At 39.5% G+C, this 22,532-nt stretch overlaps 1 protein-coding gene across 2 annotated transcripts in view; it reads left to right on the top strand.

Moving 5' to 3' along the window:
• KIF3A (kinesin family member 3A) overlaps window positions 1-21,696 on the top strand; it is a 30,695-nt gene extending 8,999 nt beyond the window's left edge. The window contains exons 4-18 of one of the 2 annotated variants that reach the window (XM_083352319.1): window positions 87-171; window positions 1,030-1,135; window positions 1,578-1,717; window positions 2,474-2,671; window positions 4,728-4,902; window positions 5,719-5,820; window positions 7,508-7,579; window positions 10,091-10,247; window positions 10,835-11,015; window positions 13,075-13,185; window positions 14,106-14,231; window positions 17,427-17,480; window positions 17,869-17,937; window positions 18,083-18,207; window positions 18,955-21,696. In XM_083352319.1, coding sequence (XP_083208445.1) covers window positions 87-171; window positions 1,030-1,135; window positions 1,578-1,717; window positions 2,474-2,671; window positions 4,728-4,902; window positions 5,719-5,820; window positions 7,508-7,579; window positions 10,091-10,247; window positions 10,835-11,015; window positions 13,075-13,185; window positions 14,106-14,231; window positions 17,427-17,480; window positions 17,869-17,937; window positions 18,083-18,207; window positions 18,955-19,003 — 1,750 coding nt within the window. In that variant the 3' untranslated portion in view covers window positions 19,004-21,696. The remainder of the gene's footprint in view (window positions 1-86; window positions 172-1,029; window positions 1,136-1,577; window positions 1,718-2,473; window positions 2,672-4,727; window positions 4,903-5,718; window positions 5,821-7,507; window positions 7,580-10,090; window positions 10,248-10,834; window positions 11,016-13,074; window positions 13,186-14,105; window positions 14,232-17,426; window positions 17,481-17,868; window positions 17,938-18,082; window positions 18,208-18,954) is intronic. The other variant, XM_083352318.1, reaches the window with a different exon arrangement.
• The last annotated feature ends 836 nt before the right edge of the window (window positions 21,697-22,532 follow it).

Raw genomic sequence — 22,532 nt, 5'->3', positions numbered from 1 at the left:
CCCTTTCTCTTTCTGCCTCACTCTTTCATACATTAAAATTAATTCTGGCAATGTTTTTGCTGTAATTGTATTTTTTTAAACTTCAGGTTTTTGGTTCGAGTTTCTTACTTAGAAATCTACAATGAGGAAGTACGTGACCTCTTGGGAAAGGACCAGACACAGAGGCTTGAGGTAAAAACTTAAACTCTTACCATTGTGAAAACTAGCTGCACGATCCCCTCTTTAACATTTACACAAATGACTAAATTAGAGTGCTCACCTCTGATTTATTATGGTTTTTCACACAGTCAGCCAGAATGTTTAGATTGGATCTACCATTTTTATCCATCTATCAAATCCTTCCCAAATCCCTGGGATAGGCAGGTGTTGTTGTTTGATGGTATTGAAGGTATCATCACAGGATGAAAGCTGTTCCAAGAAAAACTGCCTTTTGCAATTGACTGGTGGTTATTTTGTCAACGTTGATGGTCCCCCGGGTGTTCTGGCATTGCACCCAAGGCACCTAGTCCTTTTGCTGTTATCTTTGTTTTCTTTTGCCACAGCCGTTCTACTTCTATTTGTAGGTCTTTATATTTTGTGAATTTCTTCAGTTCTTTCTCTTCTCTTCTGCTGCCTCCAGGTACTGAAAAGTCCACTATCCGTATTTTTGGGGTCTTTCTTATCAACAGTAATTAAGTCTGGAGTGTTATGTGTTTGTACATGCTAGTTATTACAAACACAAACACACACACAAACACAGTGAATATACTAATGTTTCTGCCTTTTTTATCCACAACAATCCTGTGAGGGAGACTGGGTTGAGGGAAAATAACTGGCTCAAAGTCACTCAGCCAGCTTTCATGCCTAAAGGATGCCTAGAACTTGCAGTCTCCTGGTTTCTAGACCAAGACCTTGTTCACTGCACCAGATCAGCTCTCTTTAATATTCTAAGAACATAAATACTTGTATGGTCTCCACTGAATATAAAGAATATTACTTATTTTAAAATACACATCGCTCATAGAAATTATTACCTAAAATGTCTTATAGGTTAAAGAACGACCCGATGTAGGAGTCTATATCAAAGATCTTTCAGCCTATGTTGTAAACAATGCAGATGACATGGATAGAATTATGACTCTTGGCCATAAAAACCGTAAGTTGCATAGCCCTAGTTGAGTGTTTCGTATTCTTTGTGGAATGTCCTCCGTGTCATTAAATGTGACCATTTATTATAAAAGCGCAAGAAAAGCCATCTATAATATTTATGGCGATTCCTTTCGTCTTTTCCAGTGTACGTGTGGTTCTGCATGTTATGCAGCCTTCGATATAAAAAAGTGATCAAATTTGAATTTAATTTGGTTTTTGATGCTTGCCTAAGTTTCTCATTTTTATAATTAATTATATAAATATAATAAAGCATACTGGTAAGCTGAAGACAGCTTGAGGAGATTGGGCTTTGGTGCCTGTTCATTCATTCTGTTACTTTCCCTCCTCCCCACTCCCCCATGTTAGAAGAGGCCTGCTGGAACAGTGTCAAAAAATCAAAAAGACTATTGTTATTTTAAACTTTTAGCTTCCCTTCTCTGTGTCAATAGGTTCTGTTGGTGCCACTAATATGAATGAGCACAGCTCCCGTTCCCATGCTATTTTCACAATCACAATTGAGTGCAGTGAGAAGGGTGTGGATGGGAATATACATGTGCGTATGGGCAAGCTACATCTAGTGGATCTTGCAGTAAGTTTTTCTTTTCATACATTTGTAGCATGTCTGTCATGGGTATTATAGTCATTGTAGGGATTTTCTCTGTGCTTCTAGAGAAGCGGCTAGAAATTGCTAGTTGAAATGGAGGAATGTCTTCATGTCCTTAAAGGAACCTTCATTTCCACACCCATGCTACCTTACCTCTTTAAGCGCCCCTTCTCCATATGTTTGGGCTTTTTGTTCCTACCTGTCAGGATTGAATCACTATGATCCCTGCTAGCTTACATCACTAATCAACTTGCCATAGAAAAGGGGGGAGGGGTAAAAAACACAGGGAGGAAACGGGATTCCAAGAAGCCATTCACGGACCGTGAGGGCCTGCAAGAATGCCAAGGTCACTAACACAGGTGCTTGATGGAGAAGTGGACTGTTCCCATAACAAACCAAAGTTCTATGATTGGACAGTATGAACACTGGGGGGTGGGGGTGGGCAAGGGAAGCTGTTGTTTAACTAGGCAGTTTTTCACCCAGGAAAACCAGAGCTGGTTTGGCTTCTTCAGTTCCAAGATGCATATTCAATAAAGCCTATCTTCTATGGCACTCAATCACCTTGAAGATTCCTTTTTTTGGGTTGCTAGTCGAGCAGCTGACACTACCCTCTTGCATGTGGTTTCAGATCAAGGGGACAGCCGTTTTCAGCTGCTTTATTCAATGCTCTTCTTTGAATAAAGTTATTTCTGGAAGAGCCCTTTGCTCCCTAACACTCTGCCTCTTTCTCTCTTTCTAAAGGGTTCAGAAAGGCAAGCGAAAACCGGAGCTACTGGGCAACGACTGAAAGAAGCAACAAAAATTAATCTTTCTCTCTCCACCCTTGGGAATGTCATCTCGGCGCTGGTTGATGGAAAGAGCACTCATGTGCCTTACCGTAATTCTAAACTGACTCGACTACTCCAGGATTCTCTTGGTGGCAACTCCAAAACTATGATGGTAATAAGAAGGGAACATTAGTGATTCATTTTGAGCAAGAAAACGACAGCCCAGAGGCTATCAAGGTGTGGATGGGGAAAGCAGGTTCTAGCTCAGTCCAAACAAGATGGAGTTACTGTCGATTCAGAGATGAACTGATTGCAGCGCTACAACTCTTTGGCTCTTGATGGCATTGCTCTACCCTCAGAAAGAACATGCTCCCAGACAAGGGCCCTGGACTCACAGCTCTTGCTCAAAGATCAGATAAAGACTGTGGCCAGAAGGGGTTTTGCAATCTGTGGCTGGTGTGCTTTATCTGGAAGAGGAGGCACTGAAAAGAGTTACTCATGCCTTTATCAGCTCTAGATTAAATTACTGTAATTTGCCCAATGCAGTTCCCCAATAATCTCAGTTGGTTCAGAACAGAGCGGTGGTTAGTTGCATTATTGCTGTGGTATACCTGTGGTACTCCTGTGATGCAGGAGCTACATCGGCTACCAGTAGGGAATTCAAGTGCTAATCACTATCTTTAAAGCCATATGTGGCTCAGGGTCTGAATATCTTAAAATCCATGATAGTTTCTGCCTGTCCCATGCCAATAACTAGGGAGTGCCTGCTAATGAACGCCATCTCCAAGAGGTACAGAAGGAAGGGGGGCTGATAGCAAACATTTTCTGTTCTTTTTGAACAACTGCTGCTTTGAACCAAGGATGCTGCCCTCCCCCCATCCTCACAGCTTTCTGGAAGCAAGTCTACATATGGTTCTTCTGGAAGGCCTTGGGGACTAACGATAAGCCGCAATGCCGTATCAAATGCCAATTAAAAATGTAGCTATTATTTTAGTACCAAAATTAGAAAAAAAGGATTATACATTATATTGATAATTTATAATTCTGATTTTATTGTGCTCTGTATACAGTACAATATACAACTGTGTTATACTGTAAATTCTGCAAACAACCTTAATAGCTTCAGCTCCTAGTTCGCCTTAATGATTCTTCTCACCACAATTCTTGCTATTTGCAAAGAATGTTAATTCCCGTATGCAACCATGAATCCTCATTTTTCAGCTTTTGAAGTCTCCTGATATTATACCTGAAAATCAGTTTAGCTGTTTAGCTTCAACTTCTAAGCAAGATCAGCCAGGTGCTTTGAGGAGAATATGATGGGTGCCACAAAGTACTGGTAATCATAAGCAGTAGCCAGAGAAAAAGTGTTGCTTTTCAAAGTATTTCTGTACAGGTGGCCAGCCACATTTATATCTGAGGCACTCCATTCTAGTTCCTTTTAAAATATTAAGTTATCATAAGCAGGCACTGTTTGCTTCTTGGAACATGTTTCCATGAAGCATGGAAAGTCCTCAGTGAGCTGTTTTGGGGCCCTCTTCCTCTCAAGGTTTCCCCCCCCCCCTTAAAGCTTTTTCATACTTCTGCAAATACTGGATTTTCCTCAAGCTTGTTGAATTCTCCCTCTTGACATAACATCCATTCCTAGAAATGATGCTTGCCAATCAGAACTGTATCAGTTGGTTCTCTATTAGATTGCCCAATTCGTTGCAGTTGAATAAGGATAAGTTATGAACAATTGGTTTTCCCCCAAGCTTTCCATGCCAGGAATGTAAAGACTAGTGCAGTGGAAGATGATCAGTGGTTTTGGCTTTGATGGTGCTGATCACCTGCCTACTGTCCAAGCATAGCTGGAGAGGTATGCAGTTTTTGGCTTTGAGCATTTCTGGGTTGGGAGGTATAGGTTTCCCCTTATGCTTGCTTGCTTGCTTGCTTGCTTGCTTGCTTGTTTATTTATTTATTTATTTATTTATTTATTTATTTATTTATTTATTTATTTATTTATTTTTATATACCGCTTATATATTTATATACCGCTTTTGATTTATATACCGCTTAGTTCTGAAAAGCATACAAAATGTTCTTGCACTTAAAATCCAACTATGTTAGAAATCTAGCTTCAGCTTAACATTTGACCATAATGTTGCATTTTCTGAAAATTGAGAATTGGACTGCTGTGTACTTAACTGCGGGCTTTTACGCTTCTTTACATTTTTTTTCTTTCTTTTTAGTGTGCAAACATTGGTCCAGCAGACTACAATTATGATGAGACTATCAGCACTCTGCGATATGCTAACCGTGCTAAGAATATCAAGAATAAGGCTAGAATTAACGAAGATCCAAAGGATGCCTTACTTCGCCAATTTCAAAAAGAAATAGAAGAACTTAAGAAAAAGTTGGAAGAAGGTGATTTGTTCATTGTCTCCTATTAATATACCTTGCTTGTAATGTCCCATTTTAAATACATTCCAAGTTCTCCAATAAAATAGAGACTGATGAATGTAGATTTTAATATGTATATCAGATTATCCTATGCTTGCTTCAAGAAGTTAGGATGATAGATGGATTTGTTTTCCCTCTTTTTTTGTCTTTGACCATCTTGTAATATAGGCTGGGAGATAGTGAGTGTCCTAAACCTACCTGTCAAATTAAACAGCTTAATGTCTTCTTTAGTTAAGTCCAAAATTCAACTTCCATTCATAGCTTTAACTTGTTTCAATGAAATATTACACCTACTGACTGGACAGTAGTTAAATATGTGTTGCAATTATCAATTACTCTTATTCACTAAATGTAGTTTTGTTTGCAACAAATACAAAACAGTAGGCACAATCAATTACATTTGGTAAGAAACAGAGCCTTTGCTAGCCAGACCAGTTGCTAAGCATTTCTTGATAACCTGCTAATTATTTTGATTGGTTTCTTTGCAGTCCTATTTTCTAACAAAACTAGTAAAACTAAAGGGTAAAATTACATTGGGATTTAAATTAATACACCAGGATTCTGTAGATAAAAATTAATTTAAAATCATTAAAATAAGAAGAGATTGGACAACCATTTGTCTGAAACGGTATAGGGTTTCAAGCCTGAGCAGGGGGTTGGACTAGAAGACTTCCAAGGTCCCTTCCAACTCTGTTACTCTGTTCTGTTCTGTTCTGTTCTGTTCTGTTCTATTCTATGTTCTCATTTGTTTGTTATTTTAAAAATGCCAACCTACTGTAGGGGAAGAAATCTCTGGTTCTGAGACCAGTGGCTCTGAAGAGGATGATGAAGAGGATGACGGAGAAATTGGTGAAGATGGAGAAAAACGAAAGAAGCGGAGAGGTAAGGTGCTTTCAGATCACTTGATGTCATCTTTAGTGTTTTTTGCCTGAGTGCCCACGGAAGTTCTTTGTCCTTCTGTAAAAGTTCTATTTAGTTAACTTGTGACCATTAAGGAGTGGGGAGGGGTTTGAGTATAAAATAATTGTGGGGCGTAATGACTCTCAAATATCTTCAGGCTAGTCTTGACGTTTCCTAGACAGCACAAAAGTTAAGTTCTGGATTGTCTTCTGAACTTTGGCTTCTACTTCATTTATATTAATGTGTTTTGGAATTTGGGGTGTTTGTACATAGAAATTTGGCTGAATGCATTGGACATATTCATTCCTAAAGACAATATTTTTGTCTCCTGTTTGGTGATGGTGGGGACAATAATGATGGCACTATTAAGCTTTACCTCTAAAAATAAAGGCTATCCTTCTTTGCTGCAGGGGCCTTCTGGAAAGAAAAAAAAATCTGTAAGACTTTAAGTTTCCTGTTGATTTTCATTCAGTTTAACTTAATTTTTTAAAATTTAGTCATAAAAATATGGCTGTGAATAATACTGCAATTTAATTGCACATAAGACAACTTAGTCTATTGGATATATCAAGTCAGGGTAGTAACATGAGACAGAATTTCAGAATCTACTTTCAAGCTGAGTAATGTGCTATGGAGACAAAGGAGGTATATTTGAGTTTCAGTGTTCTGGATAAGGAAAATCTACTGTTATTTGGTTGCAAAATGTCTTCTTTTAGGCATTCTCATCGATGTATAATTAATTGGATAGCACATGACCCGAAACCCGTCAATGCATTACTGATTTAAACAAACCTTCCCCAACCTGGAGCCCTCCAGAGGTGTTGAGTTTTAATTTTCCTAAATTAAATGTCTTTGCCAGGGGATTATGGGAGTGACAAGCTCAACATATCTGAAGAGCACCAGGCTGGGAAAGGTTGTTTAAATCAGGGATGGGCAATTCACAAGCCCATCAGTCCCCAGGCGCACATTTTGTGTACTTCAGAGCTCCCTCTGCCATATTTTAATGATGGTTTTCTCAACCAATATTTAAGGCCTCTAGACTGCTGTGAAGTTGGTTCCGTTTGCTTTTTATTTGGGGGATTTCTGCCTGGCCCCATCTACTTTGCTTCAAAGCTCAGTCAAATTCCTTGAAATCCTGGGTCAGAACAACAAGTTCAAATGCCATTTTTTTTTAAAAAAATCTACCTTTGCTCTAAGCAAACATTTTGTGCTTATCCGAAACAAGTCCTAATTTGGTTGAAGCAACCACATGTGAAGGACTGATGCTCTTTTCCCCCTTAATGGATTTCTTCCTCCTCTTGAGTTTTTAATTGATGCATTGTGTTAGTTACAGTTAAACCCGAGACCTTTAATAATGATGTTTAATAATATTATTAAAACATTGCCTGAAGAAGTGAGAATTGCACTTCTTTAGGGAGACCAAGGGATTGTGTTGTTGATTTCTCTGCTCACCCTCAGAAATGGCATTTGTCAGCCAATCGGAGTGCATTAATTCTGAGCCCGTGCAGTTGCACAGCAGGGCTGCATCAAAGAGTCAGTCTGTCTCTGAGGAGTTTGGGGTTGGTCTTTCGCCCTTTAGATCTAATGTTCAGCATGTATTTCTTGTTTCTTCTTCTTCTTCTTCTTTCCTGGGATTTCCATGGGGCCCGCCCACTTCTGTATTTTCCAGGCAGTAGCAGCAGCAGTAGTTCAGAGTCTCCGTGCTCTGTCATAGAAAAACCTCTGGATAAAACCTTCACTAGTGAGTGGGAGCTCTTAAGTCATCCAGTGAAGCTTTGGCCTCTCCATAATCCGTGCACTCATTCTTTTGATGCTGCATTTTGCTCCTCTGTCCCTGATAACATCAGTTTTGCTCAGAGTGAAATGTGGATTTGCTCCGCACAAAGTAAAGCATGCTTTTTCTTTTGCTGTTTCAAACTTGATTTTTTTTTGTTTTTTTTTAAAAAAAAATACTTTAGCTAAATAGTTTAAGAAAGGGAAAAAGAAATATTGGAATTGCTCATATAAGGCAGGATGTCGGGTAACCAAGACGATGTTTAAAAAGGCATTGTTGACGCTGTCCGATTTGCTACAATCCTAAGCACAGGTAGCTTTTTGGCAGGTTTTTTTCTGTAGGTATATAATTTTGGAAAGGGAACTATGTTAGATAATCTTTGATACAACTGACATTCAGTGTCACTAGTAAATGACTTTAGACACCTAACAGTCTGCTTATTTAGAAGCTTCCCATTAGTTTCTGGAGCAGAGGTGTTAATAGGTCGTGGTTTGTTTTTGTTTTTTAAAAAAAATTCAAAATGGCAGCTTCCATCGCATTATTGCAGGCACCATCTTAACTACTTTGACCACACCCCCAGACACCTAATTCTGGAGGGAAAAACACCCATATCTTAATCATGCATATTTGCATGTCAGCTGTTTCCTGCTTATCAGAGTAAATGGGAAGTCTGTGCTTCAGCAGAGTTTTGCTGATAGTGATCGGATGGTTCCTGGCAGCAGACGCGATGAGACAAGTTCAGTAGATCTTTATTTTATATTTTCATTAATAGTTTGAAACAAACAGTCTTTTCCCGCCCCTCTTCCCTCCCGCTGCTGGCTTTCAATCACAATGGAATGTTTTCATTGGGGAAACACATCACAGTCCACTGAATACTCTCCAGCTTGGTATGATGAGTGGGGTAGTGATGGCAGCTGGTTTTTGAAATCAGAACTTTCTTTCCCATATAATGGCTTCCCCCCCCCCCCTTTTTGCATGCTGCATGTTTCACGGCATTTCCTCCTCTTATTTCTCTTCTTTTCCTCCTCCTTTTTGTTAATCCCCATTAAAACGTGCTACTACATCTGCGTTTTTAGAAAGAAATCTGTCTTTATTCAAATCAACATTACAACCATATTAGAATCTATGAACGATGCAGAGAGTTGATTGGAAATTGTGATCAAACACAAAGCAAGCTTGACTGGGCATGTCTGACAATTGGCTACTTCAAATTCCCCGGCCTTAGTCTCGATGGCATCTTATTTTCCTGGATGTTTCTCTGGGCACGTTCTCTGAGATAAGGTTAGAGCTTGAACAGCAGAATTAGCATACTACTGCTCAGACAAGCCATGTTATATTGTAATAAGAAAACTGAGGAGTAACTATATTCTTCAGATTCTTACTCCACTTCAGTTTTAAAATGGAACAATAGGGTTGACCTTTAATCTTGCATTTTGGTGTTTGCCTTTTCTGTAGATGGATGCAAATTTTGGAATGCCTTAATTAATTTTTTGTATTTTTTTTAAAAAAGAAATCAAGCAATAATATGTTTCTTTTTTTTTTCCCCTCTCCACCCCTTTCCTCTTTGCGCCTGTGCTGCCTCTCTGCGATTTGTTTGCCTCTTCCTCTTAAATGCAAGATCAAGCAGGTTGGTGTGTTTGATTTGCCCTGCATCTAATAGAATTTAAAATAACTTTTCAAAACTTAACCTAGCTCTTGTGCTCTAGTAAAATCTTGGTGGGTACAATGGGCCTGCAATTCTGTTCATTCTGTTTTGTGAATGGATCCAGTGCAGCTAAAACTGAAATCAGGGGAGGAGGTTTCACCAGGTCGACAGAATTTGAGTAATATTGTCCAAATAAAGATACGGGAGACAAGTCAGAGATTGTCCTTCTATAGCAATAGCTCAACTATTGTTTGTTTTTACTTTGCTCAAATTGTCCTTCTGACTATTTCACATTGTGGGGAGGAAGGGGCAAAGAGTAAACAACAACAACAACAAAAAGATTCTTCTTTTCCTCCTGCTTCTGTTTCTACCCTATGAACAAATGACAAATTCTGCTTTAGCTTAATAATTTTGCTCTTTTTTTTCTTCCAGCATTATATTATTCCAACACCGTGTATCTCACTTTTAGTTTTAAAAGTTAACATCACTAGGGTGTGTTATGTTTTTTAAAATCAAAATCTATGTCATTCTAAATTAATGAAAATATTTTTGGTGTGATAATATTGGGACATCTTACCCAGCTGATCATTATAAATCAAGCACTTATCCCCAATAGGAACGAATAAAAATATATTTGATGCAAGACAATGGCATGACCACAGAATGGTTATTTCTTTGATTCTTGGATGATAGATATACTTTTTAGAAATCTCTACGTTGCAATGTCGATTACAAGCTTGTTACAAGAACAAATCCAATGCAAAATTTTATTGGTATGACAATATGAGAAAATGCATCTGCTTAATTAACCTTGCTTTTAAATCCTGTGAAAGGAAAAAAGAAAGTTTCTCCTGACAAGATGTTAGAAATGCAGGCCAAAATTGATGAAGAAAGGAAAGCGCTTGAGACAAAGCTTGATATGGAAGAGGAAGAAAGGAACAAAGCCCGGGCAGAACTTGAAAAAAGGGAGAAAGATTTGCTTAAAGCACAGTAAGCATTCTGAAATTCATAGAATATTCATCTAACAGAGTATTCTCCAGGCTGATCCTATTGATTTGTTTGCGTACAGCTTTGATCAGCACAACATATCTTGGAAGGAGGATAAAAGTGGTTGAATAAAAAGATTCAAATCACTTCACATGCATTATCTAAGCTGTGAAGCTCTTATAACAACTCAGAAGGAAAGTTGGCATTACTATTTCTTTCATCCCTATTTATTGAGGTTTAGTGAAATCCTTATAGAGACATTAGAGAAGTAACAATATTTGTTACAATTCCGGTGACACAAGAGCATTACATTAGAACATCCTGAGAGGAAAAAAAACCAGGTTTCCTTTGTTGTAAATACAGCTGCACTAGGGTTCCTGATACGTCCGATTAATTGCTGAAAAGTAGATGTTGAGAAAACATTATGCCAATCTTAAAATCATCCTAAATACCTCTACTATAGTCTTAATTTACTTAGTGAATGTAAGGAATTGTTTAGGACTTCTGGCATATGCAATATGAGTTGCTCCATTATACTTGGGATTTTTAGCTGTAGGAATGCAGAGGTTTTTTTTCTTCTGTTTCTCTAGGCAAGAACATCAATCACTATTAGAGAAGTTGTCAGCTTTGGAAAAAAAAGTGATTGTGGGAGGTGTGGATTTGTTGGCTAAAGCTGAGGAGCAAGAGAAACTTCTGGAAGAATCTAACATGGAGTTGGAGGAACGAAGGAGAAGAGCAGAGAAACTCCGAAAAGAGCTGGAGGAGAAAGAGGTCCATTTATTCTCTTGCTGAACTATTGATTTCTTTTATTCTAAACAGCCTCCATTCTTCATCTATGTGTCCATATGTTCAGGCAAGGCTAAGGGATAATTAAGGAGTAATAGCTATATCTACATAGAACATGATGGTATCCCTAAGTTTAGAGATACGTCCTTTAGTACCGGAAAGAGGGAAATATAGTCCAGGGAAACCCTTTTACTTTCTACAACCCTATTTTTTTAAAAATAGAGCAGGGTAATCAACTAGCATACTTACCAGCATAAATTGAAAAAGAAGCAGAGTTCCTTTATGGCACCCTTGAAATGAAACCAATATTGAAGCTTTTCTAGACAATGAGATGTAACTGAAGAAAATATAATAAAAAGAAATGTATGGTTTATCCACTAAAGCAGTGGCTCCCTACCTTTTCTATACCGCACATCCCTCGAACGTTTCTGATATATTCTTGCACCCCTTACGAAAGTTCAAAATAACAGCAATGAATTATGCATGTACACTACAATTTTGAAAAGCCAAGTTTCCGCACCCCCTGGAATATCATCTCACATCCCCAGGGGGTGCGAACAACCCCGGTTGGGACCCCCTGTACTAAAGGAAACAGAGAAGGAAGCATCTAGTCAAAATGTAAATGTGCGGTGATCAAGGATGCCATGTCTGAGCTGCATATATTTGGGCAAGTACTAGAAGACAGCAAAGAGAAACAATAATACTTACTCTAATGGTCATCCAGAGTTTTGTAGCCCAGACATGACAAACGATGCTTCTGAATTCAGAACTCAAGGAAGCAGTGAAGGGGATTACCGGTAAATGGGTAATACCTTTTTGAACAGGAGACTCTGTCCAAAAATAGAATTAGAATTAGAATTAGAATTAGAATTAGAATTAGAATAGAATAGAATAGAATAGAATAGAATAGAATAGAATAGAATAGAATAGAATAGAATAGAACTTTATTGTCACTTTGAATGTACACTAATCAGCATAGATTAAAATAAAATTTCATTGCATACAGCTCTCAAAGGGTCAGCACCTTTGATGTACACTACATAAATATGACATAAATAAATAAATACAGAATTATGCATATATCCACATATATTATATGACGCAGAAAAAGAACAGTCTAGTTTTGATCATGTATGCATGTGCATGGTGAGAAAAAAGAATCTTGCGAGTTTACCAGATGGATGGCATAGGGAACAAAGCTGTTACAGAATCTAGTGGTCCTGCTAGAAATATTTCAAAACCTCCTCCCAGAGAGGAGCAATATAAACAGACCGTAAAGTGGACGTGTGGGGCCTCTAAACAATGCTCTGAGCTCTAAGCACATAGCGCTTATAAGCAGCATCCTGAATACCAGGAAGCGAAAGGAAAAGGAAGAAAGCTTGTCCTCAGTATCTTAAGTAAATTCAAAGGAAAGCAGGGGAAATAGCCATATATTGATTATGGCAAAAGTTCATTTTGTCTGCATTTGAGTTGTAGTCCCATAGTCCTAGGAGTTATGCACTTGAACTAACCAACCAATCAAGGCTTCAGGTTCAGCTTCAGGAAAACCAAACTGATGAAAAAAAATAAAATGGCGACTAGAAGGAAGGAAAAATAGACTTTTTCCTCTCACAGATATGTCCATCTTTATCGTAAGCTTCTTTCAAAGAACTAGATGTTTACACTCTAAGGAAATATATCTTGATATTCATTGGAAAGCATCATATGGAAGCTCCAAATATTTATGATGTAATTGATAGGAAACCTCAACCATATAAAAACCCAGATAGTCTCTTTCTGCTTCAGCATAACTAGAAGATGGAAAATACCTGATGTCCTAATTTGTTAAGACTTTGCTAATTAAAGCATTCAAATCAGATTTAAAAAACCTTTGGTGAGCTTTGGTGAGTGTCTGAAATAGATGCCAAATGGCAAAAATGGGTGACAAAATATGACCGTACTCTTATTTTATGAATCCTTCTTACGTAAAATAATGTTCTTGCACTTGCCCATCAATTGGATAATGGTGGCCAATCTGTGGCTTTTTTTTTAATTTGAAAAATAGCAAGAGCGTTTGGATATTGAAGAAAAATATACCAGCCTCCAAGAGGAAGCTCAAGGGAAGACTAAGAAGCTGAAAAAAGTGTGGACCATGCTAATGGCAGCCAAGTCAGAGGTCAGTATTATAAATAGTGAAAGGTCTAAAGGTGCTGCTTGTAGTAATACAGAAATTATTCTTGTAAAGGGAAATTGAACATGGCTCAGTGGCTTAGTAAGAAGAAGCTAAAGAGGAAAATGCTAGTTGATATTGTAAATGTTCCCTGAGGTTTTTCAGGAGACTTAAGATTACTTACTGAAGCAAGCATACCTGTTGCATATATTTGTATACAGGAACAAAGTATGCTTGAATTATTTATACTTTTGGTAGCATGAACGTAAAAAGACCATTTAAAGTCCAATCTTTCATTTAATTTATTTTTGGATTAGAGGCAACAAAAGGGGAAAAAATTACCTCTTCCTCCAGCCATTTATGCTAGCATGAAGTCAATATGGCCTTACACATGGGGAAAAAGAGAGAACAGAATACGTCTTTATGACTTATTTGCTAAACATTTTCTTGTAAGATACATAGATTTGAACATTGTTCTTTGAATTCCCATCTGACTGTTTACTTACATGCATTTTTAGTAGCCTAAGGTTGAAAATAAGTATTTTGGGGGAAAAATCTTGGAGGAAACAGTGTTTTTTAAAATCTCATTCACCCTTTCCCTTTATTGCTGATACTTCTAGACAGCTCATAACAACTTAATTTTCCCTATAAAGATAATTTAAGTCATTCACATATTTTCCCAACCAAGTGGTTTGTTTGGTTTTATTAACCATTGTTCAAGAATAAAAATATTTCCTGATGGATTATCTTTAAGTAGCTTTTTTTTTATAGAAACAGCAAATTTAAGAACAACAAAAAAGATGAAAACAGGGTAATGTTGATAGTTTAAAAATGTGATATAAGAATATAATTTTTAAATATTGTTAAATATTTTAAAAAAATATTCCATAATCTTCACGATGGTATGGTTTGGTTTATATTTATAGATGGCAGATCTGCAACAAGAGCATCAAAGAGAAATTGAAGGTTTACTGGAAAACATTCGACAGCTCAGCAGAGAGCTTCGTCTTCAAATGCTTATAATCGACAACTTTATACCTCAGGATTACCAGGTGAAACATTTCTGATGGTTTTGAGAGATTAAGCAGTGGCAGTTTTTAAGTCCAATGGTTAATTTAATTTATTTTTGGAATAGAGGCAGGCAAAAGAAAAAAAAACATCTCTTCCTCCAGCTGTTTATGCTAGCATGAAGTCAGTGTGACTTTACACACGGGGAAAAAGAGATCTGGCAATGATCTAGCTGAGCTTGAGGGTGGGATCAAGCGCATCATCAATTTGGAGTCAATACACCCCCCCATAAGGGAGCTAAGTCCAGCCTTTGAAGTTTGTTGATTCTTGTCTGGTGCCAATTTGTCTTAACCATTAGTAGATCAGATTTTAAAAAATAATTTGGTGATTTGTATTTTAGTTTGAATAAACTAAAATTTCTGGGGGGAAAAGATTCTTATGAATAGGCAGCATGAAATAAACTTGTAGTGCTTTAGAACACTTGTCTATTCCTGATTTCCTGTGCCTGACAGTAGCTCTAACGTGAGACATCTATCATAGCTAGTAAGTTAGGATCTGCTTCTCAATGGTGAGCCAGAACAAATGCTTATTTTAAAAAAGCTGTTAGCTGGAACAACTCCTTTGCTGCCCTTATCATATTTGAAGACCAGACATTTTATAAAGGAACACAGACAGTGTGATACTTCCCACATATTTTCTCCAGTGTAAATTGACACTTTGATTGCATGAAACCGAGTCCTAGGCTGATCGTTATGATGGCAATATTGAGTATCCAAATTTAAACTGCACTGAATATCAGTAGCTGGAGGCCAAAAAGTGCATGTGACTTCAAGTCACTCTTGACTCCTGGTGTGGCCTGGACAAATCCCAGCATTTTTCCTGGCAACATTTTCTAGAGGTGTTTGCCTTCTTCTTGGCTGAGAGAATGACTGGCCCAAAATCACCCTAATGACCTCATGCCTAAGATGGGGCATATAATCTCCCACTTTTTTAACCACTGTACCAAATTGGCTGTCCAAGGTCAGAAGATGGGTACCGAGGTCTAAAGCTATCACATTTGTAAGCTTCCACAATAAAATTCTAAATACAGGGCTAAATAAGCCCTTTAATGTTCTTAATTCCTTTATTTATATTACATTAGACAGCTTCTCAACCTGGAATCCCTCCAGAGGATCATGCTAGTTGGAGAATTCTGAGAACTGAACTCTGCACATTTGATGGGTGTTCAGACTGGAAAAGGCAGATGCATGATATTTTAGCAGTGAGAAGTTGGGTATAATTTATCAGGAACGGGAGTATATAAATCAGAGCTCAGTCCATTTAGAACAAGGGCCGGCAACCCGAAACAGTGAAAGAGCCACTCGGAACCGGTTCCCTCAGAAAAGAAAAAACTGGGAGCCGCAAAGAAGGGTGCGCATGCGCGCACATGCGCAAAACAACAGACTCCAACTCTTCCCCCCAGGAAACGAGGTTCGCAGACCAGTTTTCACACCACCTTCCAGCTGCTGCCACTACTGCTGCAAACTGGAAAGGGCGATTCGTAGCTTCGGAAGCCCCCTAAGCAGGAAAGCATGTCCCGATGAAGCCTTTTCCTACCAGGCTTTGCTGCAAAACCCCACATCGTCCAGGGCCCCCGTGATCACCCAGAAGTGACCCAACAAACAGCACACCTTTCTCGGCCTGCAAAACGCCACAAGCGCAGCAAACGCCCTCTCCGAAGGGAACCGGGAACCCTTCCACTCCCTAAACCCAACGATTGGCGAATGGCATCGGCTGGTTTTCTCGCTCCTTTCCCTCCCTCCCTCCCTCTGCCGCCTGCCATTCCCACGTCATCTTTACTCCTCGCCTTTACCTTTGCTAAGCCTGCCCGTGACGAGTTTGAAGAGGGTGTGGGCAAATTTCACGAGGCCGCGCTTGCACCACTTCCCACACCTGCTCATGGCTCCCGAGGAGGAAGGGCCCGGCTTGTCTTCTGCTAGCTAGCCCGAAAAGTCCTTGTCAACTTCAAGAGCACAGAACTCCCAACTGAAGCCGGGTGGGGGGAAAGGGAGGCGGCCCTTTCGCTGCTGCTTCCCCAAACGCTGGGCTTCCCATGCGAAGCTTGCAGCCTTGGGAGGCACCTGCGCGGCAGCGGCGGCAAGTCTCCCTGGCAACGGGTGCTGGGTCGCGGTGCCATTTTCAGCCCAGGCACCGCCAGAGCCGCCAGAGCGCCCTGCCCCTCCCCCCAGGGCCTCCAAACCGCTGCCGCCGGTTTGGAGATCATGTTTGACGAAGGCGGAAACTCTGCAAACAGGACGGTTGAGGTTTGGAGAGCTGCGCGTGCAGCTCTCCAAACCGCTGCTGCTTGTTTGGAGATCTGCTGCCACAGTCAAACATGGACGAAGGCGGAAGCTCTGCAAACGGGACGGTGGCGGTTTAGAGAGCTGCGCAGCTCTCCAAACCTCCGGCGCCCCGTTTGGAGAGTTGCTGCCTTCATCCACATTTGAAAGAAACGCGGAAGAAGGCAGCAGCTCTCCAAACGGGGCGCCGGAGTTGGAGAGCTGCGCAGGTCTCCAAACCTCCGGCACCCCGTTTGGAGAGTTGCTGCCTTCGTCCGCATTTGAAAGAAATGCGGAAGAAGGCAGCAGCTCTCCAAACGGGGCGCCGGAGGTTTGGAGACCTGCGCAGTTCTCCAAACCTCCGGCGCCCCGTTTGGAGAGTTGCTGCCTTCGTCCGCATTTGAAAGAAACGTGGTTTGGAGCTGCTACGCCCGTTTGGAGATCTGCCGGCTTCGTCCATGTTTGAGGAAGCCAGCAGCCCTGCAAACAGGGAGGAGGAGGTTTGGAGAGCTGTGCGTGCAACTCTCCAAACCTCCGCCAGCCGTTTGGAGATCTGCTGGCTTCCTCAAACATGGACGAAGCCGGCAGGCTTGGAAATGGGGCGGAGGAGGTTAGGAGAGCTGCGCGCGCCCCGTTTGGAGAGCTGCTGCCTTTGTTTGCATTTCTTTTGGCCCCGAAAGGCATCAGCTCTCCAAACCTCCGCCGCCCCATTCTCTCAATGGGACTTTTTTGCAGAACGGCAGAGGAGGCCTGGGAGCCGCATGAGACGGCTTAAAGAGCCACATGCGGCTCCGGAGCCGCGGGTTGCCGACCCGTGATTTAGAAGAACATTGCTGGGACAATACTGTACCTATTTGCTTCTGAATCTACTTTGATGGTAAAATGACCTCTCTTTTTTTGTTTTTCGTAATTCCTCTCCAGGAAATGATTGAGAACTATGTTCACTGGAATGAAGACATTGGAGAATGGCAGCTGGTATGTGAGCTGACTTTTGATACCATAATAATACATTCTGCAGAATCTGACTCTTATGCTCCTTGTATTAATTTACCAAGCCTCCCCTTAGTGTGTTGCTGGTACAACTGCCAATGTTGATGTTTCATTATATATTTTAAATATTATCTCTATTTTTTTAAAAAGGAATGTCTTTCTCTTTTATACAATTATCATCTACATGTTTATTTTGAAATTTGTTGGAGCTACATTGCATCTTTACTTTACTAACATAATATGGGTTGAAGCAAAGACCAAAATGCCCTCACCTTACATTGGTGAGATCACACCTCACTGTGATAAAAGCCAACAATAGAATTCAATTACTTTTGAAATGTCTAATACTTTTCTTTTTTTTTTTGTCTTTAAGAAATGTGTGGCATATACCGGAAATAACATGAGAAAACAGACTCCAGTGGCAGATAAGAAAGAAAAAGATGTAAGTACGCCTTTGCAGATGTGTGTTGTTGAAGTCCGGTTTTCAGCTTTGCAGCTATCTTTTACAAATGTTTTGATTTTGATAAGAATACTCTGGCATGACCCATGAACGTTTACTCATCGTGTTCCCTTTTTCCTCCCCTCAGCCCTTCGAGGTGGATCTTTCCCATGTATATCTAGCTTACACTGAAGAGAGCTTGAGACAGTCTTTGATGAAACTAGAAAGACCAAGAACATCAAAAGGAAGATCAAGGCCCAAAACTGGCAGAAGGTTAGAACTGCTGTGAAATACTGTTTTGTGCCCAGCTTCAAATTTAAAAGGAGTTGAGATATTTAAGGCTGTATGCAAACAAAAGGAACTTCCTCCCCCCTCCAATTAATTGGTATATTAAGAAACCTATATCTCCCTGGACACATGTATATGGGTGGTCCTATTTTTTTGCACAGTAGAGCCAAAATCCTTACATAATAACCCTGAATCACTTATCAGTTTAATGGGATATTTTGCACTTATTGATCTACACTTCTATCAGTACTGGGGGGCAGAACAGTGCCTAACAATCAAACCTATTACTCTTTGCACAAGTCATTAGTAAAAAAATAAAGCTTCTAGAGGATCCCATGAAGTTTCTATCAGGAGTATGTGATGGGTGTCTTGCCTAGAGTTAGGTCAGAGACTCCCTCCTGCAACTCATTTATTGCCTATTATGGCCTCCAATTAAAGTGATTTATATCTCCCATTCCGCTACTTCACACACACACACACACACACACACACACACACACACACACACACACACAACCGCTGCTGCCCAAAGTCCACTCATGCCATTGGTCATGACTTTCCTTTTGTATAATATGTAAAATTGGTATCGTTGACTCTTCTGTGAATGTAGATTCATTTTTAATGCTTTGTCATGATCATATTGCTTTTTGTCCTTGGCCGTTTCTTTTCTATAAATGAATGCATTGTATATTTCTTGATTTGACTAATGTGCACCATCTTCTTTTCAAACAGGAAACGCTCTGCAAAATCGGGAGCTGTGATTGATTCGCTGCTTCAATAGGCCAAAACAGTTTTAGATTTTAGTAAAGAAAATGCTTGTGAGGTTTAACACCTGGCCCAATATTATCAGCCTGCGGTTGTTGTTTCCCAAGACCATAAGAAAACAATTCTGCTTACTGTTGGGTTACTTTTACATCTTCTGTTATGCTAATGTATTAATTCAGATTCAATAGTGTGGGGAAACTTATCATTGTTATGAATTCCACTAGGCATTGTGCAAAAACAGCTGTTGGGGATATCTTTGTGTTTTAGATTGGTATGTATTCAGTGGAAAAGATGGTATATGTGTCTAAAATTTAAACATATTAGCCATATTATAAGTAAACAAAACAGATTTCTAAAGCCTGACATATATCTTTTCTTTGTCTGTTGCCATTTGCTATAGACATTACTCCCTGTTTGCACAGCTACAGATTTCTGTTTTCTTACATACAAATAGTAGTTAACCATTGTTACAAAATCTGGAAATTCTTCATGCCTCTTAGGCATCTTCTACCATATCTGTGGGAGCATTTCCACTTTTCTCTAGCATATATGCATATATTTGGTGATATGAAAAGATGGACTGTTATAAAATAATGGTGTTGGATTTCTCTTGGGTGGATGGCGGAAATAAAGGAATCCTTGAGATTTCCACTGTGGCAAGTAACAGAGTCTACTTCAAATATAAATGTTTGATTTATAAGAAGCTCACAGAGATAATTTTAAAGGCAGTGTGGCTCTAAAGGAACATGCTTTTTCCATTTACAACACTAACATTTGAAGAGAGTAAGAGAGTTTAGGAAATAACTTTGGTGTTGCACAAACATTTCTGTGGAGGAATAGTGCAGATTCAGAACGACAACAGCCAAACCAAGGGATGCTGTAGTAACTGAGCACTGAGAAACTGGCATGCAGTAGTGTTGGGAATTTAATGTGTTTTTATCTGCTCTTCCTAGATCAGACCTCAATAACATAAAGTTCATAGGAGCCCTACTCCCGTGACGCTATTAAGTGGCACCCACAGAATTCCCAAATTAAACACAACAGCCTTAAATTGTGGTGAAAATCTTGGGAATTTGGTTCACACTTGCAGGCTGTTACTCAGGAGCTATTTTAATGATGTTGATGCTAATGTCATTACAATTCAACAGGGGTTTTAAAGAACTGAAGCATCATACTTTTTCATCATTCATCATATTTGGTTGATTCCAGCTAGTTTCAATTCAATATTTTATTTATGAAGATATGCTGCTGCTATCCACAAATGTATTTTATTTACATTTATATGTCACATTGAGAGTCCTGGAGATACCTGTTAATTGTGTATATTTGAAAAGTCTTAATTTTAATCTGACATTGTGATTTGCATTTTAAAAGCTATGATAGTAAATGCTCTAAACAAAAATAATTTAGATCATACTTTGGTAACGGGATTTTCAGTAGCTGTTATGGATTCTCATAGATTGCACCTGATTGCAATAGATGACCTCTGCTTTTTTAATCTCAGTTGAACTTACCTCAGTGTCAACAAAGGCACAATTGATGAGGCACATGGAGCAAAGGGTAGGGTACAGGAAAAAGAATGAACACACGAGGGAAAAATAAGAACCTTCTGAAAGAAAAGCTATTCACTTTTGAACACTACAAAACAAAGTTAACTTAGGCGATATAAGTACATAGCTGGTAGCTTACTAGATTTAAAACCAAAATATCCTAGTTCTTTTCAAAAGCAACATTCTAGATTTGGCACAGAGTTAGGAGTGGTGTTTACCGTGGCAAGGGGAAAGAATATATAGTGCTGCTTCCATTGATGCAGGGAACTAGTGACCTGCTGGATGATGTTGAACACCTGTTCCTAAAATATCCAGTGACCCTGGATTATGGGGACTATCAGTGAGCACGGAAGGGGCTCTGGCTTTTCTTGGCAAAAGAAGAGCATGGCATCACAGGTAAATATCTTGCAGCTTTCCAGGTGCAGCATCTGCCCTCACTTGTTTGCAGATGAGGTCTGTGCAAAAGCCTTTGCAAGAGGTGAGTCTGGATTGTTAACACAGCCTTTGTTCTAGAGCCAGGCTACTGATGAAGCTCCTCTTCTGCTTCTTTACTTCCTTTTCTTCATAGCACACTGAAGCAGCTTCATGGGATGCAGGATGGAGTTAGCTGAAAGTGGCTTTCAAGGCATCCCAAAACTTTCGAAATGTCTCCTCTTGCCTTCACAATTCAAAAAGAGATGCTCTGTGTTGTGGATCGCCACTTTCAAAGGCTTTGCACAGCCCTGTAAAAAATCAGAATTCAAGAGACTCGTATTTAATTAGTCAAGTTGGGCTAAAGCTTTTATTCGTCCTGTTGTGTTTTTTTTGCTGCAACATTTAAAGTCATTTGTATGTATAGTGTTTCCCTTTGTTTTTTAAATTCTTATCTAGTTCTTGCATTCCAAGTTGAGCAAGAAAAACGGCAGAGTCTCATTGCAGTTAGTTACCTTTCCAGTTTAAATTAATACCAATTGATTACTGTTTCTTGCAACTAGTACTGCATATATTGGGGGGGGGGGAAGATGTACAATTTGTCCCTATTTATTGTTTTGCTAACTTCTTTAACTTTTCACGGTTGTAGTTTTCTTGTTTGCAAGGTGTGTTCTTGTTAATGTATATACTAGTAAAATATATTGACAATTAAACATATTGGTGCCAAGAAATAAATGTCTTGGATCCCCCTAAACTTGTTTCCATCTCTTTCATCTCTTCTTATCCACATGAGCGAACTACCCCATGTGTCAATTTCTCCTTTTCCCTGCACCCTAAATTTCTGGAGCATCCAGAAGGCATGTTGAAGAGAGGGGTCTCTCTTTGGCAGTAGGTTTTGTTCCATTAGGGTCAGTAAAGATCATTTTGCCAGATTTGTTGATCCTCTTTTAGAGGAGCACACAATACAGGTTGTCCTCGACTTGCAGCAGTTCGTTTAGTGACCGTTCAAAATTACAGCATTGAAAAAAGTGACCATTTTTCACACAACCGTTGCAGCAGCCTTGTGGTCATGTGATCAGAATTCAGACACTTGGCAACCGGTTCATATTTATGACAGTTGCAGTATCTCCAGGTCATCTGATCCCTTTTTACAACCTTCTGACAAGCAAAATCTATTGCTAAGCACATTGATTTGTGCTTTAAATTGTAAGCCGCCCTGAGTCTTCGGAGAAGGGTGGGATATAAATGGGATTTAAAAAAAAATCAATGCGGAAGCCAGATTCACTTGACAGCTGTGTTACTACCTTAACAACCGCAGGGATTAATGTAACAACTGTAGCTAGAAAGGTCATAAAATGGGGTAAAACTCACTTGACAAATTCTCACTTAACAACATAAATTTTTGGCTCAATTGTGGGCGTAAGTCAGGGACCCACTCTAACAGGTCCTTTACGACAAACCGCTCTGTTAAGATTTGTTTCTTTAACTCAAGCTTGAAAGTATTAGCACCGAAACGAGGGGTATACAGCAGTCCTCTGATACAAACACTGCCCACAGGAAGACAATTAGAGACAGGTAGTAATA

The sequence above is a fragment of the Vipera ursinii genome (assembly GCF_947247035.1).
Source record: "Vipera ursinii genome assembly, chromosome: 2".
Lineage (NCBI taxonomy): Eukaryota > Metazoa > Chordata > Lepidosauria > Squamata > Viperidae > Vipera > Vipera ursinii.
Note: the sequence above shows the minus strand (reverse complement) of the source record. Positions and strands in the feature narration are given on the sequence as shown.